The 19532-nt window shown below is 39.9% G+C and overlaps 1 protein-coding gene across 4 annotated transcripts in view; it reads left to right on the top strand.

Moving 5' to 3' along the window:
* The window catches only part of PLEKHH2 (pleckstrin homology, MyTH4 and FERM domain containing H2), a 132160-nt gene that overhangs the window by 51089 nt on the left and 61539 nt on the right, over positions 1–19532 (top strand). For all 4 annotated transcript variants that reach the window (XM_075925428.1, XM_025179013.2, XM_025179012.2 and 1 more), the window contains exons 4-10: positions 3874–4023; positions 4606–4689; positions 5502–5583; positions 9290–9457; positions 12039–13021; positions 16428–16503; positions 17966–18060. In XM_075925428.1, coding sequence (XP_075781543.1) covers positions 3874–4023; positions 4606–4689; positions 5502–5583; positions 9290–9457; positions 12039–13021; positions 16428–16503; positions 17966–18060 — 1638 coding nt within the window. The remainder of the gene's footprint in view (positions 1–3873; positions 4024–4605; positions 4690–5501; positions 5584–9289; positions 9458–12038; positions 13022–16427; positions 16504–17965; positions 18061–19532) is intronic.

Here is a 19532-nt window from a genome sequence, read left to right as displayed (position 1 = left end):
CTGTCCGCCCCGCCCCCATTTCCCTCCCACCCCCGAGAAGCCCCACTACCTACCTCAAGTGAAAATGGAGGTAGTGTTGGCTTCCTGGGGATGGACAGAAGTCCCGCAGCTTAGCGCCACTTCTGGCGATTCCGTAAGTGCGCTAGCTGCTCTGCCAGGTGAACTGCCGGAGGGAGCATCGGCTCCCTGCACCGCACAGGAGGGGTGAGTCATCCCTGGGGGAGGCAGACGCGGGCAGGTCGAGGTGCGTGCGGTGCTTCCCTATGCTGGGGGTTGGCGCTGGGGCAAGCGCGTGCGGGGCTTCCCTGCACCGGAGGGGGGGGGGATTGGCCCTGGGGCAGGCGCGCACTGGTTTCCCCTGGAGGGGGAATCCTGGGAGGAAGCAGATGCAGGGGACTCTTTGCCTCCACTGGCAGCCCACTCCTCAGACCCCACTCCCCAGCTCCAGAACGCTGTCCCCACTCCCCTGTCCCCAGCTACAGAACTCTGTCCCTATTCCCGTCCTCACACCTCGAACTCTGTCCCCACTGGCACTCTGTCCCCAGTTGCAGAAACCTGTCCCCACTGTCACTCTGTCCCATGCTGCAGAACCCTGTCCTCTGCCCTCCCAGCACGCTGTTCCCTCTCCTCTGCCCCCAGCCGCAGTACTCTATCCCCACAAAATGTATAATTATAAATGCTTCATTTTAGATTTAAATAGCATGAATAAAAACCAGACCATTTATTTCATAATTATAAACACGTGATTTTAATTTTATATATCGCATAATTTGAAAATAAACTGTTTATCAGAGTGTGTAAGTAAGGGCTGGGGATAGCAAGTGATGGACAGGAGGAGAATAGAGAGGGCGGGGCTTCAAGGAAGGGGCGGGGCTTCAAGGAAGGGGCGGGGCGGTAGAGCTTCGCCTGCTCTGAGATTTAAAAAGTGATCTTGGGTGTAAAAAGGTTGGAGACCACTGATCTAGAGAAAAGGGTAAACAGTGAGGTGGCCAAGTTTGCGGACCATACTAAATTGTTCAAGATAGTCATGACTAAAGCAGACTGAAGATCTCACCAAACTGAGTGATTGGGCAACAAAATGGCAAATGAAATTTAATGTGGATAAGTGTAAAGTAATACACATTGGAAAAAATAACCCCAATTATACATACAATATGATTGGGGCTAATTTAGCTACAACTAATCAGGAAAGAGATCTTGGAGTTATTGTGGATAGTTCTCTGAAAACGTCCACGCAATGTACAGCGGCAGTCAAAAAAGCAAATAAGATGCTAGGAATTATTAAAAAAGGGTTAGAAAATAAGACAAAGACTATCTTACTGCCCCTGTATAAAACTATAGTACGCCCACATCTTGAATACTGCATGCAGATGTGGTCTCCTCACCTCAAAAAAGATATTTTGGCATTAGAAAAGATTCAGAAAAGAGCAATTAAAATGATTAGGGGTTTGGAATGGGTCCCATATGAGGAGAGGCTAAAGAGACTGGGACTTTTCAGTTTAGAAAAGAGGAGACTGACGGGGGATATGATAGAGGTCTATAAAATCATGAGTGGTGTGGAGAGGGTGAATAACGAAAAGTTATTTACTTTGTTCCCATAATATAAGAACTAGAGGATACCAAATGAAATTAATGGGTAACAGGTTTAAACCTAATAAAAGAAAGTTCTTCTTCACACAGCACACAGAAAGTGAATAAGGAAAGGTTATTTATTTGTTCCCATAATATAAGAACTAGGGGCCACCAAATGAAACTAATGGGCAGCACATTTAAAACATATGAAAGGAAGTCCTTCACACAGTACATAGTCAATCTGTGGAACTCCTTGCCAGAGGAGGCTGTGAAGGCTAAAACTATAACAGACTTTAAAAAAGAGCTAGATAAATTCATGGAGGTTAGGTCCATAAAAGGCTGTTAGCCAGGGGGTAAGGAATGGTACCCCTGGCCTCTGTTTGTCAAAGGCTGGAGACAAATTGCTTGATCCTTGTCTTCGGTCCACCCCTTCTGGGGCACCTGGCACTGGCCACTGTTGGCAGACAGGATACTGGGCTTGATGGACCTTTGGTCTGATCCCGAATGGCTGTTCTTATGTTCTTAAGACGTTTGAGTGACTAAAACCTATATTTCTGATGGATACCCAAACCATGCCATGTAAGCTCATTAAATGAAATCATTTGTAATATAAAGCACAGAAGTATTAAAACCCCACTTCATATGGGATACATGCATTCATTGTTGCAGTAATTAAAATATACGCATAGATCTTCTCAGAGAAAATACAGGGAAAGTCTACCTTGAGCTGCCAGGAGACGGATCTGCCAATAGGGAGCAGGTATGGAGCAATAAGCTTTGTTATCCGACACATGCAATTAAACGGTAATCCCCGTGCCCCGTGAGTGTAGGATAGCAAAGCTTTCCCTGTATTACGAATCTGAGCCTACAAGTGGAGGTCATTTCCTGTGAACTCTGCTGAGACCATCAATTTCCATTGAACTTAGTAGGAGTTAAGGGTATTTTATTCCTTTACTTTGTAATACCAAATTCTTGATTTGCACAGAAGCTGCATGTTCTCAGCTTTATTTGGTTAAACTCCAATAATGAATTTCCCAATTTGGTTTGCTGATTAAAAATCAGTTTAAAAACACACAGGAATTGTTCATTGGGATCAGCATGAATCACTGTCCCCGGGCCTTTGCTAGTGTGTCTTATGTACATATATATTAATGATTCATGGATAGTGAGTTCTCTCTTGTCTCTTTAACAGTACTGAAAGGATTTATGCCATGGTTTCATTTCTTTGGTGAAAAGTGTCTGCTGCCCAAGTTCAACTCTTTTCTCAAATCCTAGAATTTGAATTATGTTTATATGGGCAGTAGGAAGAGCATGTCAATGCTGAACACAGTTGTCTGCTGAAAGTGGGCAAGTTCTGCAGTTTGTCTCTGTAAACTGTTTCTCTTTGTTTACAAATTAGTATAAACACTAAACATCTGACTCAGGAATGTTTTCTGTGGAGCAAAGATAGTTCATATGGTTTGCTCTCTAGTCAACTTTAATAGGCCCTATATAGCATAATTAATTATTTTCCATTTTGATATGAGTAAGTGTAGTTATTTTTTCCACTGAAGCACCCTAAAGCTTCAGTCAAAAATGGGGCCACCTTGTACCAGGTATTTACAGACATACAAACAGAGTCTCTATGCCTAAAAGAGCGCACAATCTGAGAATTATTTAAGCGAATAACCCTAAAAATTAGACAAAATGCTAGTTATGATCTCTGGGCTCATTTCAAGAAAGCATCCCACTTTGGTGAAATACTTAAGAATACGGGCAACTCTAATCACATGGTTAAAGCTGTCTTGAACTGGAATGGATATAAGCATGTTTTGAGTGTTTTCTGATTCAGGATTTGATAATTAGGATTAGAATGCGTTCATTGACTATGACAAGATCTTTATAAAAGCATAATTGTAATGAAATAATCCTAATTCTTTTCATTTGTGCTGTGTTTAAGCAAGACTTTCAGAAGATTTTACAGATCTTTATTTATTAAGCCTTATAGTAGTCATAAAAGGGAGGTAAGTGTTCCTAAGAGAGTCATATTTTTTTTCTTATCTTCTCTAATAGTTTTATTTGCTATGGACGCAGAAGTTAGAACCAATGTTAACAAAACCTCTTAATGGTAGCAGTACTTAATAGTCTTTCCAACACCACTGGCTAAAGATAAAGAAGGAGCTACAAAATGCTCTCATCTCTGATCTGTTTCTGCACTTTGCAACACTGGGTTAGGCCCTAAATGTATAGTAAATTTTATTACAACTTTTATGATTAAATTATTAAAGTTTATTGAGGTGTTATGCTTCACCTACTGACTAGGTGCAGATTATGGAAGAAAAATTGAAAGCAGCTAATGTTCAGACCAGCGAATTGGAGACCAGATTGTATAAGAGGTGTCAAGATCTGGAGACTCTGCTACAGGAGAAAGATGACATTATACAAAACTTGGAGCAACAACTTGAAGAACAGGTTAGGAATAATTCAGAGACCAAAAGAAATGTTATTTATAGACTTTTAATTGTGCATATAAAAAAGTAAAGAGTGGTATAAGTGAAAAAAGTTTAAAACTCTTTCTCATTGATTAATTGCCTGCTACTATAAAGATAATACAACACATGTTAAATTACTATTCTAGTCTGAGGAGCAAACTCAGCTGGCTTCCTTGCAGGAGGTGGGAATGAGACGGAGTTGTCTATGGGGAAAAAAAAATTTCAGTTGTTAGAGTGGGTCACCGGAGTGAGATTATCGAATTGAGATTGTTTCCTTTGTAAGAACATTTGATTCACATATAGAATGTACTGTGGGGGGACATTTTTTCTCCAGGTCTCCCTTTGAGAGAGATTTTTAATTTATGGTGTACAACAGTAGCCCATGTGAAAAATCCCATGAAGCATTTGTTCAAAGAATTTACCAACTCTTGTGCTAATTATGCTAGTGGCAAAGAGACTGAGATGAACATAGCTAGAAGTAGTCTATGGAATTTGCATTCTAAGATGTTCCTTAGATGGAGTGGTATAAGATTGGAAAGTATATTTTGTCTTACTATTTCAGAAGCAAATCAGAATACAAGAGGCAAAAATCATAGAAGAAAAAGCCGCTAAAATAAAAGAATGGGTGACAATCAAGCTCCATGAGGTATGTCTCCTATGATACTACAATGAACAAAGTGTAACAGATTAGAGTTTGTGTCATACAAGGAGAGAGATCCCAGTGAAAAAATGTCTACCATCGTCCCGTGGTGCTCTATTTATTAGGCCTAAAGGGTGGTAGTGGGGAAATCCTTCAAAATTTCCTGTCTCAGGAGAGGCATGAGAGAAAAGGAGATTCAATTAGACTAGCATGGGGATGACCACTCTTGGGCTTCTTAGGATGAGTGCTGTGCCTCCCTCTTTCCCTTCAGTTGCACAAAGTATTCATGTGAGCAAAGCTACATGTTGGATGGTTTTGGGGTGGTACTGCCTGTGCTTAAAACCTGCTATTGCTGAGTATGGAGGACACAAGGATGACCCATTGTCTTTCCTTGGCTCTCACTTGGGATAATAAAAGGTCCTCTGGGACTGCAGGCTGCCCTTTTTGACACTCAGCATTTGCCCCTACCCTCATGTTTTAAAGATAATTGAAAGTGCATTGAAGTAAAAATCCAGTCTAGTGTAAAGTGAAATATATTAGTACCTAGTATGTGAATTATTATATATAGGCATTTTGTATATACATAGAGCTACGTAAATGGCTATGCACTTTAAGTATAAAGGTAGGAAGAATGTTTATCATTGAAAATGCATACTATTCTGAATAAACAAATACATAATATTAGGCCTCCATTAAGATTAGATCTGCTAGTGCTCTTATTTAGCTCAAAAGGAAATGGCAAGAACATTTTCCCTCACAATGTTACAACTTGAAAAATTGTTTCACTAATGGAAGATCTTAAATTTCTATCTTTTCAGTTAGAGGTAGAAAATCAGAATCTTCGCTCAATCAATCAAAACCAAAATGAAGAGATGAGAACAATGCAGTCTAAACTGCAAGGTAAATAGCACAAGTCTTTTGAAATGTGCTGTGCGTTTTGTGTAGTAATGCTTAGGTATAAATCTTGCTCGCATTATGTATCTGCATAGTCTCATGGAATACCTGGATTTTAATGGGAATTTGTTCCATGGATCCTTTGACTTGAGACTTTGCTGGGACTATATGTGAATGAGCAAGGCAAGAAGTGTTTTGACCTTTATAAACGAAGCAGTTGTTTTGGAATGTATGCACTTTTTCTTAAATTAAATAAGCTTTGCCAATAATCCTATTGGGTTGAATTGTTTCATATCCTCCCTTTGACTTGCTTAAATATGTGATTTTTGGACTTTGAAACATTAAAGGATAGATGAATATCAGTGTGAAACTGGTCCACTAGTCTATTCCATGCTGAAGATGAGAGATCCGATTTATTTTTTTAAACTGCATCTCCACACATTGGAATTGTCTACAATAGGGATGTAAATGTTTAACCAGTTAACCAATAAGCTGGTGCTTAAAATTTCCAGTTAATGGTTAAACTCCCATGGGGCTGGCAGCTCCGGGACCCAGCAGGGATGACAGGTCATTGGGGCGGTGGGGCAGGAGCCAAAGAAGACAGCAGTCTGTGACGCTAGTGAGTATGGCAGCCCATGGGCACGTGAGCCAGAAGGTCTCATTTAACCGTGTAACCTATTTAATTTGAATTGGTTACATAGTTACTATTTTTTAGGAATTTTTACATCTTTAGTCTACAGTGAACCCAGGTCCCTTTGCTGAGTTGATATATTTAATTAAGAATCCTGCAAGATGTCTGAGTATTTAATTTTTCTCCTTTTAATATGCATTACTTTGCATTTTTCAGCACTGAATTTCATTTGCCATCATGTTGCCAGTTCACCTTCCTTCTTTAATTCTTACAGAACTTCCTCCCAGTCCTCCCTGGACTTGACTAATCTAAATATTTTTGTAATCACAAATGTTGCTAGTTCACCACTCAACTCTCTTTTCAGATGATTATTTAATATATTAGATAAATCTGGACCAAGTATGAAACCTAGAGGCACCAAGATGTTAACCTTTTGCCATGAAGAAACTGATGTTTTATTGTTTCATCTCCTCCCTTTGACTTGCTTAGCCCTTAATTTTTTTGTCTCGTAACTAGTTTTGGATCCATGACAATACTTTGCCTTTTAACCATTGACTACTTAGCTTTTTTAGTAGTGTCTGGTGAAGGATATTGTAAAAGGCCTTCAGAGAATCTAAATAAATTGTGTTAACTGGTTCTTCTTTATCCACTACTTTACTGACATCCTCAGATCTCTAAGGGTACATCTACACTACAGAGCCATTTCGGGATACCAAAAGAATCCCGAAATAACTATTCCACATCTATTGAAGCAGCCCGTTATTTTGAAATAGATTTCGAAATAACGGGTGGCTTATTTTGACACCCTGGTTAACCTTGTTCCACGAGGGCTAAGGGGCATTTCATATAGCAAGTTATTTCGAAATTTGGTGCTGTATAGACAGTGCCCAATTACAAAATGAATTATTTTGAGCTTAGGATGATGTGTGGACGAACCCTAAGAGAAGAGAGGAGACACAATTTCTCTTTTCAAAAACATTCTGGTTAGATCCTATTATATCAATGATCATGGTCTTTCAGATGTTTTATTCTATTTTTAATGATTGTTTCAATCCATTGACCAGGATTAATACAAGGCTTGCTGGTTTGTATTTTCCCAGATTTCCCAGACTTTTTAAAAATCCAAGTTTTCTAGCAGAGTAGCCATTTTTAATGAAATTGCATATTTTTGCTAGCAGTTCAGCCATTTCATACTTAGGCTGATGCAGTACTGATCAATGTATAACACTCAGGCCTTGGAATTCATTTTTTAAATGATCAATTTATTCCAGAACTTCTTCTGACATCTCAATGTCTGATAGTATTTTGTCTTTTTTACCAGAAAAGAGAAATTCTGGAGTAGGTATCATCCTTCATAGTGAAGACAGATGCAAAGAAACCGTGTGCAGTGAACACTTTATTATCCAGCACTCATGGGGAATAGGTGTTGCTGGTTAATTGAATGTGCAGGATAACAAAGCTTATTGCTCTGCCCCTACCCCCTACCAGCAGATCTGGCTCCCAGCAGGGGGAAGAAGGTACTTGCTGATGACATCAGCTGGCATTGGTGGCTACCAGAAGCCCCACAATGGCTGGCTGGACAGGCACATGCACCTGAAGATGTAATGGTGGTGTGGCTATGGGAAATGCCAGTTAAAATAGTTTCTGGTTAACAGAGTGGATAACAAAGCTTTCACTGTAGTTTCTTAATAATGTCCTTTGTCTTCCTTAATTTCTCTTTTTATCTCCTGGTGATCCAGCAAATCCACATTGTGGCTATATTTTGTACCATACGGTATCTAATTCAGTTTTGCCTTTTTCTCTAGCCATTGTTTGAGACCCATAGCTCAAAGATCTTGACAGTTCTGTCTTTGTATTTCTCTTTTCATGTTTAGTTTGAGAGTCACCATTTTTTTTAAAGTTATCACTCTATGGGTACGTCTAGACTACCGGGTTTTATCGACAGAAGTTTTGTCGACAGTATCTGTCGACAAAACTTCTGTTGACAAAGAGCATCCAGACACATTGAGTTCTGTCGACAAAGCAAGCTGCTTTGTCGACAGAACCCTGTAGTCTAGACGCAACCCTACAGGCAATAACACCTTCTGTCGACAGAACTCTGTCGACAGAAGGTGTTATGCCTCGTAAAATGAGGTTTACCAGCGTCGACAAAACTGCTGAGTTCTGTCGACGTTATGTCGACAGAACTCAGCGGTAGTGTAGACGCTGGTATAGTTTTGTCGACAAAAGTCCACTTTTGTCGACAAAACTCAGTAGTCTAGACACACCCTATGGCTCTATCTGCACTGGGGGGCTTTATCGGAAAAAGGTATGCAAATTATGCTCCACGATTTGTGTACCTTTTTCCGATAGTTTTTTCGGAAGAGGCTTTTCAGAAATTTGGCCCATTTACATTGGGCCACATTTCAGAATAAACCCCTCTTTCGGAAGAGCCAGCATTCCTTGGTTGTGGCGGAGCTTTTCCAGGATATCTCCGATATCCCAGAAAACCCCCGTAATCTAGACATAGCCTATAGTTTTTGTCACTAAAGGTTTCCTGCTTATGATTATGGAACACTTTCCTTTTATAGAAAAGAGATATCCCACTTATTTTTAGAAAATGTCAGAAGGTTGAGCCTAAGTTTAAGTTTAGACTCATCCTTCTCAATTAGCCCAGAAAATCTGAAGAAACTTGAAAACCATTTAAATTCTAGCATGTTTATAGTTGGTCTGCCTTCATCACATTTGGGTATCTCCTGGATTGATACATAGGTTGAACAGAAAACATAATACCCAAGGTTTTTCTGCTGTGACTTTATGGTTATTATCTTTTTTACTCTCTCTCAAAACACATCTTTCTATTGTAAAAAATTATTTTCCTCCCTCTACTTTCTAGAAGGAGAATTGTGTTTCTTAGTAAGTGGAAATTTAGTTTGGTCTAGAAAGAATTTCAAGAAGGTTTTCATTTCTAACATAAAATATTTTGTTTTATTACAGTTTTAAAAAATGATACTACCACTTAAGACTGTGTAAGAATAAAACCTATTAGCAAATGCTGTCATAACTTGCTAACCCTAGATTTATGATTTGTTACATATGCAGAAAGTAAGGGGAAGAAGTGTGTCCCTTCAACACACAAACCTGGGGAAGGCCAGCGACTAAGTAGTTTGACTTTTGGATGCTTTATGAACAGAGCAAGAAGTTCACAGCAAGCTATTAAATTTGATGAAATAAGCAAATCTTCATCTAAAGAATCAGAATTAAGTGACGGTAATAACAGATAATTTAACCCTGATCTAATTTTATTTCAGAACAAATTAGTGGAAAATTAAATTTTCTTTAAATGCATGTTCATGAACTGTTTTCTTCAAAATGGGATAAAAAGAACTAAAAAATGGTATTGTGTAGCTTTTGTTTTCACACTCATCTCTTACATGGCAGTCTGTATTATTAGAGGCTGTATCATTAGTATATACCTTAAATATTTTGCCTTGAGCATATGCTAATAGATCACTACTGTAACCTTTAAAGGGGGGTTGCTTTTGAGCTTTGGAGTAGGTTATTCCAATGTAGTTTATAGTGTTAATCTATTTAAATAATAGCAGAAAACAAGATATAGCCCTGTAGTTCAAAAGAGGTTGTAAAATTAACTGTAATGAGGTGATAAACTCAGACCTGTTAGCTGACAAGAAAAAAATAATGAAATCCATCTAAGTATATTTTAATCCATTTTTAAATTGATACATATTACTTGATTTAATTCTTCATTTTATTAATTTTTCAGCCTAGGCTCTTAATTAACTTACTCTAGGTAGGAAGAGCATCTAACAATGTTAAGATCTCAGTCTTCCCATTTTATCTGCTGTGGCACACTTTCTGAGTTTGCAGAATTCCACAAGTTTTCTGGGCTTTGCATAGGTGTAGGGCTCTACTCCTTTGGTTTCAACTGCAAGATTAGGGTGTAACTTCCAAAGACTTCTTTTTAAAGTTCATGAAGGAAGATGTTAAACTGAATAATCACTAAGGATGTAAAAAATTTTTAAAAACATTACCAATGTAACTGATAGAAATTCAATCAGTTACACAGTTAAACACTTTACAGACTGCTGGCCCTACAGATTTCCAGTGGCTGCTGGCCATGCAGGCTCCTGGGGCGTGCTGGTGCTGCCAAACTTGTAGGCTTCCTGCAGTGGCCAGGAGTTTAACCAATAAGGTTAACTGATAAGCTAATGCTTATCGGTTAACCAGTTATCTGGTTAACTCTGACATCCTTCTAAGTTTTTACATCACTTTTTTGATACATTTTCTATATGTTAGCCCTGCTGTCCTAATGCCGATTTTAAACCTAAGGTCAGCAAGATAAACTCTCCTTATTGTAATTAAAATGTGTTAGGTAATGGCTTCCCCTGAATACTAGTCAAAGAAGCAGGCGCATATGACAGGCCCTACCACTTTTACCTCTACCACCATTTCCTGCAGCTGCATCATCTCAAATCCATTCTGTGCCTTCCTCCCCTCTCCCGCCCCCCCCACCCCGTAATATGCCCTTTTATATAGTTATGCCAATACGCTGTGAAAAAACTGTTGCAGATAGGGACTCAGTATAGTTTATTTCCTCTTTGCAGCAGCAGGGAGACCATGACTCTCTGAGAAAATATGATGGTGGATCCTGCTTCTTATTCCCTATTTGAAGTCTTAAACCAAGGATGGGGAACCCTTTTTAGGTAAAGGACCGCTGACCCACAAAAAAATCTGTCGGGGACTGCACTCAAGTGAGAAGCAAAAAACAAAACAAAACAAAAATCTCCTCACCTATATGGCACCTGACTGATAAAGAGAAAGACATTCCCCACACTCCCTGAAGCACCAACTTCATTGCTGGAGGAGGAAAGACCCAAGTCTCAGGGGCCAGACTCTGGAAAGCCTTAGGTTCCCCATCTCTGTCTTAAAACATTGCTGTTACATCATAATTTCTTTACAGCTGCTAATTGTCATGTTCCAAATAGAAAATTGAGGTTTGATAGGAAATGAGCCATTGGGACAAATAATATTTATACAGACCCTGTCATTCAAGGATCTTCAAGTGCATTACAAACACGGGTGAGTATCTCATGTTTATAGATGAGGAAACTGAAGGACAACATATCAGAATCAAAAACAGAATCTACTCTCTAGAGTCCAAGTATCCTGTTCTATCCACTAAATAGTGCTTTACATTTACTCTAAAAGATCATGTTTTAATGTAATAACAAAAATGGGGGAAAGAGTTACAGTCAATAAATATCTTTTCCTAAACATTTTTCTTGAAACATCAGTGGGTCTTAAGAGTTTAGCATTGGGATTTAAAACGTGGCATTAAAATGAGTTTTCTAATTATAATAAATAAAAAAACTCTGAATATTTTAATTCTCAATGTAATCTTCACACTTTCTTTCCTACATTTAAAAAAACTTTGTATTCTTTAAGATTTATTAACATGGATAAATGCATGTGTCCTTAAAATAAAAGTTCTTGCATATCTGGTTTCTTTTAAAGTTTGGCACATCTTGCTTTCCTTTCTTCCCATCATTATTATTCTGAGTTTTTTGGATAGACCACTAAATATAAGAATGGTTTTAGTTACAGTTCCTTGGTAAATATCATTTCTAATTTCTTTCAAATATATATTCTTCACTGTCCCTACTGACAATTCAGAATATGTCCAGTATTTTCCTTCTGGTTTATTTTTACAACATACACCACAAATTAAATGAATTTAACTTTAACTATATTGCAGTTCTGATTACAAATTGTTTTAACAGCTAACTTTATTAAAAGTAATTATTATCAAATTTATATGTTTCTTTTCTAGAGAAAAACTTCCAGCAACCATCCCTGGCTGCTCTTGCACATGAGAGCAATAAAGGTCAGAGATCATTGCATCAAAGCACCTGTGGATCAGAACAAAATAAAAATTCAAGAACGAATTACCCATCAAAAGATACAGATAGTAGTATACCAAAGAACACATGCACACTAGGAAGTGACTGGAGCTCCGATGAAGATGAAGGACATGATAAAAGACCAAAATCCACATGTGCTTCTACCCTTTCAAGTCAGACATCTGAAGAAAGTGCAAGATACAGCAGAATTGGGAGTGAAATGTATTTGACAGCATCTGACGATAGTAGTTCTCTATGTGAAGAGGACAGCTTTGCAGTTCAGAAATCTGAGCACAATCAGCTGTACTCCCGGCAGCATGGATGTCAGTGGAAAAGTCAGAACAATCCATTTGGAAAGAGCAATTCTGAGTGTTTAGGTAGAAAAGAACAAGATAGATCTTCAGATGAACTGAATAAGAAATTTCAGTCTCAGCGATTAGATTGTTCATCCTCATCTAGTAAAGCAAATAACCCAAGTTCAATTTTAATCTCTGCTCTAGCACTTAAGTATCCAGTCCTGACACCTACAGCAGATTCTCGGTGTGTGACACAATCAAATTCGTCATCAAATTTGCCACCTCCAAAGTTACGGACTCCCAATGTTTTTAGTATAAGTGTAGCATTGGCAAAAAAGCACTTAAGTCAACCCCAGCTCAGTTCTGACAGAATGTTTGATAGAAATAGAAATGCTATAAGCATGATACGACCCTTGAGACCTCAGGAAACAGATATTGACTTGGTGGATGCAGAAAATACTGACATTGTAGAGAAAATGGAGATTGATTTTGATGGTACATTTACCTATGACTCTTTTGAGGCACAGGGTGAAGAAGATCAGGAGTCCAGTGATATAACAAGGAAGGCAATTAGCAACAAGCCCCCTACCCCTCCTCTGCATCGATTCCCCTCCTGGGTAAATACAATTAATTTTTTTTACTCATTTAGTTCATTTTGTTGCTTTTACTGTATTTTCTCCTCTACCTTTCTCATTCCCTGTGTCTGTGGGGGGAATATGATTTGTTGGGTAAACATCAGTTGAGATTATCAACTCCTCAGAAGCAAGTTCAGTTTTAACACCTATTCTAGCGTCTTGTGTTTTTAATCTAGCAAAAGAATACGGAGTAAAACATATAATTGAAATATTTAAAGTGCATACGTTCAACAACCATTCTCCTATTCATGGGTTAATGAGCTCTTTGTCTTGAAAATGCCATATAAAAATGTGTGGCCATTATTTTGTTTATTGAGAAACATTTTTTTGAACAGTCATATCGAATTTTCATGTTCTCATTGGTGTGCACACATCTAGGTAATAACTCTAAGTATTGACTTTTCTTTATGACATATATGATGGCACGTTGGGGTTTTCCCATCTGCTGCACCCCTGTAATGGCACGGACAGACTCCACCAGCCAGGAGAATAGAGGGAGTTTATTGTTTCTCCAGGATACAGCACAGCACAGATGTAATCTGGTTACAGGGCAGGCCTAGGATGCCTCAGCCCCCCTGAGATGAGGGCGCCTGGGCTCCTAAATCCCAGCCCGTTGCCTAGGCTGCTTCCTCCATGATACCAACCAGAAACCTAACTCGCTCACTCCCAGCCCTGCCCCCAGCCAGGGCTCTACTCCCCTTCTTCCCATTGTTCCGCTCCCTGGGAGATAACTGGTCAGACAGGTTCGAAGCCCCCTTGCATAATGACTCATCCCCTGCCCTGCTGGGCCGTGCTGCAGCCAGCAGCCAGTGGAGGTCACTCACAACCCAAGCCTAGCAACCAGCAAGGTGCCCACACTACGTTACACCATAGAACTTAGGACTCCTGGTTCCAAGTCCTTTGCTCTAACAACTCAGCAATACAATTCAGGCCACTAATTTGTGAATTAAAGAATTGTAAATATATATTGGCACAATGGACCATATTTAAAGAAGTTGTTAATCTTGTTGGTTGTTCAGAGGAATTTCATAATCTGTAGCAGTAGTAATTTATTGATTACAGAAGAACTGTAAACTCCATTAATTTTACACTTCCATTAATCCATTGTTTTAAAATGTAAGAGAATTCATATACAATTTTTACATCATGACACAAAGGGTCAAATTTTAATTCTTTGTTTTAGTCCTTTTCTTAAAATTATTTAGATCTAAGTCATCTCCTTTCAACCTGAGAATGAAAAGTCTTCTTTCTCTACCTTGTTATGCTCACCTCATGAAGAATCTGGAATCATACAGGAATACAAGTAACTGGCTTATTGTTGCCAGGGGAGAGGGCAAGGTCAGAGATGAAGTATACTTTTCATGGGAAGTTTTTCATTATCGGTTTTTGCTACTATAATTTGAAAAGCTTTTGGTAAATAGCTACTTGCATAACTTGCTTTTACAGATGACATTCTATGCTAGAATAATAGATGTTCTCTCCTACTTCTCCTAAGCAGGAGGAGAACATAAGAACGTCCATACTGGGACAGATCAAAGGTCTATTTAGCACAGTATCCTATCTGCTGACAGTGGCCAATACCAGATGTCCCAGAGGGAGGGATCACAACAGTAATCTTCACGTGATCCCTCCCCTGTCACTCACCTCCAGAGAAACAGATACTAGGGACACCATTCCTACCCATCCTGGCTAATAGCCATTGATGTACCTAAACTCCATGAATCTATCTAGCTCTTTTTTGAACCCTGTTAAAGTTCTAGCTTTTATCGCATCCTCTGGCAAGGAGTTCCACAGGTTGACTGCATTGAGTGAAGAAAAACTTCCTTTTGTTTGTTTTAAACCTGCTGCGTATTAATTTCATTTGGTGACCCCTTATTCTTATATTGTGGGAATAAGTAAATAACTTTTCCTTATTCACTTTTTCCATACCAGTCATGATTTTATAAACCTCTATCATAGCCCCCCCTTAGTCTCCTCTTTTCTAAGATGACAAATCCAAGTCTTTTTAATCTCTCTACATATGGGAACCATTTCAAACCCCTAATTATTTTTTGTTTCCCTTTTCTGAACCTTTTCCAATGCCAATATATCTTTTTTTAGATGAGGCGACCACATCTGTACTCAGTATTCAAGACGTGGGTGTACCATGGTTTTATATAGAGGCAATAAGATATTTTCTGTCTTATTCTCTATCCCTTTTTTAAATGACTGCTATGATCCTATTTTCTTTTTTGACTGCCACTGGACACTGAGTATATGTTTTCAGAGAAATGTCCACAATAACTCCGAGGGTATGTCTACACCGCCACCCTAGTTCGAACTAGGGTGGCTAATGTAGGCATTCGAACTTGCAAATGAAGCCCGGGATTTAAATATCCCGGGCTTCATTTGCATGTTCCCGGGCGGGCGCCATTTTTAAATGCCCGTAGTTCGAACTACCTGACCGCGGCAACACGCGGCACGGACTAGGTAGTTCGAATTAGGAGCTTTAATTCAAACTACCTAGTCCGTGCCGCATGTTGCCGTGATCAAGTAGTTTGAACTATGGGCATTTAAAAATGGCGCCCACCCGGGAACATGCAAATGAAGCCCGGGATATTTAAATCCCGGGCTTCATTTGCAAGTTCGAATGCCTACATTAGCCACCCTAGTTCGAACTAGGGTGGCAGTGTAGACATACCCCAAGATTTTTCACTTGAGTAGTTGTAGCCAAATTACTCCCCATCATATTGTATATAAAGTTGGGATTATTTTTTCCAATGTGCGTTACTTTACTTTTATCCACATTAAATTTCTATCCACACAAACTTTTATCCACACAAAATTTGCCATTTTGTTGCCCAATCACTTAGTTTTGTGAGATCTTTTTGAAGTTCTTCACAGTCTGCTTTGGTCTTAACTATCTTGGGCAGTTTAGTATCGTCTGCAAACTTTGCCACCTCACTGTTTACCCCTTTCTCCAGATCATTTATGAATAAGTTGAATAGGATTGGTCCCAGGACTGACCCTTGGAGGACCCCACTAGTTACCTCTCTCCATTCTGAAAATTTATCGTTCATTCCTGCCCTTTGTTTCCTGTCTTTTAACCAGTTACCAATCCATGAAAGAACCATCCCTCTTATCCCATGACAACTTAGGAGAATTTTGACAAACTAATTTTAGTATTAAAAACAAAGAACTCTTTAGTACACAGGCAAGTCTTGTATGGGAAAAGGTTGAAAGAGATCACTGATCTGGTGTGTGAAGTAGACAATGTCACGTTTCAGCCAGCATTGATACCACTGTTATATTACATACTTACAGCAGTGTGAGGGCAAAGGGAAGATTTGAGGAAGAAATATCTTTAATTTTATAATATCTGCTGTAAACATCTCTGCTTTTATGTTAGGAAAGCAGAATTTATGCTGTAGCCAAGTCAGGTTTACGAATGTCTGAAGCTTTCAACATGGACTCTTTTAACAAAAGTAAGTGAGTGTTTGTACCGATAGCCAAAATCCTCTCTCTATTGTAATTTATAAGGGACCAGATGTCCCAGTCTCCTCTAAAATATGAATTTTCTTTCTTTTTTTTTCTTTAAAGTTGGGTAAAACAAATTTAACCTTCCAGTATTTCTATTGTCTACTCTTGAATGCTTGCCTCTTAAGTATGTATTCATTATAGCAGAGCTGGGCAAACTATGGCTCAAGGCTGGATCCGGGCCAGGAAGCCACTGTATCCAACCCACAGACCACCCAGCCGGGACCCCCAGGCACATAGCTGTGCGATTTAAAGCTCAGTCCACACATTTAAAGCTCTGCTCTGCAGGGAGGGGGAAGCTTCATGTGATCTCCCAGCCCAACCCTCAGCTCCTAATGGCCAGAAACAACCTGCCAATAGGAACTGACCACAGTCAATATCTCAGCTCATATTGGCTAGAAACAGCGAGCCAATAAGAGCTGAGAGATTGGCCCAGAGGATGGGATCTGTGCAAGTCTCTTTGCCCTCCTGGAATTGAGAGCCATGTGGGGTTTGCAGCTTGCAGTTTTAAGTGATTTGTGGCTGCTACAGGCAGGGAACCCAGCCTGCTTTGAGGGTGCTGCAGGGCTGCTGGCTTAGGTAAGTGCCTCCCAGCCAGAGCCTGCCTCTGGCACCCCAGCCCCTCCTACATCCAACGCCCTCCCCAGATCACCATCCAAACCCTCTGCACCCCCGTGCCCCAGGTCACAACTCCCTCCCACACCCTGTAGCCCCTCCTACGCCCCTCTACCAGGCCAGAATCCTCTCCTGCACCCAAACACCCTCCGAGACCCTGCACCCCATTCCCTTGCCCCAAGTCACCACCCACACCCTCTGTGATCTGCACCCCCTTTTCCCAGGTCACAGTTCCCTCCCAGACTTTTCACCCTGCTCCTAGTGCCCCTCTCCCAGGTCAGAATCCTCTCCTGCACGCATACCCCCTCTCTGACCCTACACCCCAATCCCCAACCCAGGTCACAACCCCCTCCTTTGCCCATACTTCCTCTTAGACCTCACATCACCTCCTGCATCCCAGTTCCTTACCCCATGCACCCTTCTCTGTCCAACTTCCATCCAAACCCTGCACATCCTCCACAGAAAAGTGCAACCCTTGACCACTTTCCAAAATCTTGGAGTGGCCCCCAGCCAAAAATTATTGCCCACTCCTACATTATAGTGAATAAAGGATTATGACTTTCTTTGGAATGCTTGCCAAAGGTTATGTAATGAGGCATCAAAGATGAGAGAATGTATTTAAATTACAAAAAGACTAGGATCCTGATTATGATTTTCTCATACTCCATTATAATTTAAGAATAACTCTAGTGAAGACAAGAAAGTTACAATGGTGTGGCATCAAAGTTCAACGAAATGCTTTAAATAATTTTGGAAGCTAATTTTAAAGAACTGTGTTTATGCTATTTATTTCAGGTACTGCTGCTATAGCTTCGTGTACCATATCTGGACTATACACTTCTTTGATATACAAGAACATGACCACTCCAGTCTACACTATTTTGAAAGGGGTAAAATTATTGTTGTTTAAAAGAAAGTTGTGTGAAAATCTATAGTGTTAGGCTCCACGTTCAGGAACTTGGCATTGTATGGTTGATGGTACTTTGCCAAATATGTCATTAGATCATGTTTAAAGACCATAAAAACCCAGAAGTAACGGATATGTCAGATGTCCTGAAAATAAGTTGTTGCTTATAAAGTGTTACAAGCCTGTGTTAATTTGTGATTTGTCCTCTATTGGTTTTCCTGTCACTTGTTAACTAATGAAACAGCTGCATCATGTGCAATGCTGTAATTACAAGTTTAGGTCTAGAAGAGTCTTTGTGTCAATGTCAAAGCTATTTCAGAAACTTGCAGACTCTAATAAGAGCATTATTTGTTTCCTGACAATCTTCTTGGCAATTTGAAAAGTGTATGCTCTTAAACATAAATAATGTACAGGTTGCACCTCTCTAATCCGGCACCATTGGGACCTGACTAGTGCCAAATCAGAGAATTTGCTGAACCACAGGAGGTCAACATTGTCTAGCAACATTAACAACATTTCCACAGCTTACTCATCTCTAAAAAGACATTTAGTGGTAAATAAGAGTTAAATAACAGCATAGAACATGGAGAGCCAGGATTGCTGGCTGTAAATAAACTTTAAGGGACCATGATAAGTGGCCAACCAGCTTACTAAAATCATGCCAGACCACAGACATTACCAGACCAGAGAGGTTCAACCTGTAATAGATAGGTGTTGGAGAGGAGGGAGTTAATTGTGTATCGCTACTTGTGTGCTTAATCCTGGGACCCAAGTAAGACCTTCCGTACAATCTAAATGCAGTAGAGCCAGTAGAGTTCCAGTGCTGTGTAGAGGGCTAAGAGCATGTAAAGGCCATTCCTATCCCCTTATGCCATGGAGCTGTGCTGCAGGAGAGCTTCTCCTGTAGCATGTGGAGCACGGCTATAGATTATTGCTAGTGATTGCCCCCTGGGCAAAGCCCATTACTTACCAATATTATACTATTTGGACAGTTTGACTTAATGTTCAAGATCACATCATACAGAGCCAAATTTTGTAGTTGAGTAGAATATCCTTCCCCTGATGAAACTGGCAGACACACAGTTCTGTCAAAGAGTGACCCCACACCTATCCTGCTGTGCAAATCATTCCTGCCAACAAGAGGAGTCACCTCTACATAGATGTTTAATATTGCATCAGTGGCTGACCCATTTTAGCACATCCCTCCAGTGTTAATTTCATAGAGGCCTACAGCAATTGTGGTAAAATACCAGCCCATGGGCCGGATTCAGTCTGCCAGGTTAGCCCCGGCAGGCCCCTACATCACTGTATTTACCTTTGCCTCTGCAGATACTGGGGATTGCAGCTCCGGTTGGCCAAAGATCGCCGTTCCTGGCCAATGGGAGCTGCAATCGCCCATACCTGTGGATGTTCAGGTAAAAATAAGTGGCAGCAGCCCACCAGGGCCTAACCCTG

This window comes from Pelodiscus sinensis, chromosome 3 (genome assembly GCF_049634645.1).
Source record: "Pelodiscus sinensis isolate JC-2024 chromosome 3, ASM4963464v1, whole genome shotgun sequence".
Classification (NCBI taxonomy): Eukaryota; Metazoa; Chordata; order Testudines; family Trionychidae; genus Pelodiscus; species Pelodiscus sinensis.
This window is presented reverse-complemented; position numbering and strand designations above follow the sequence as displayed.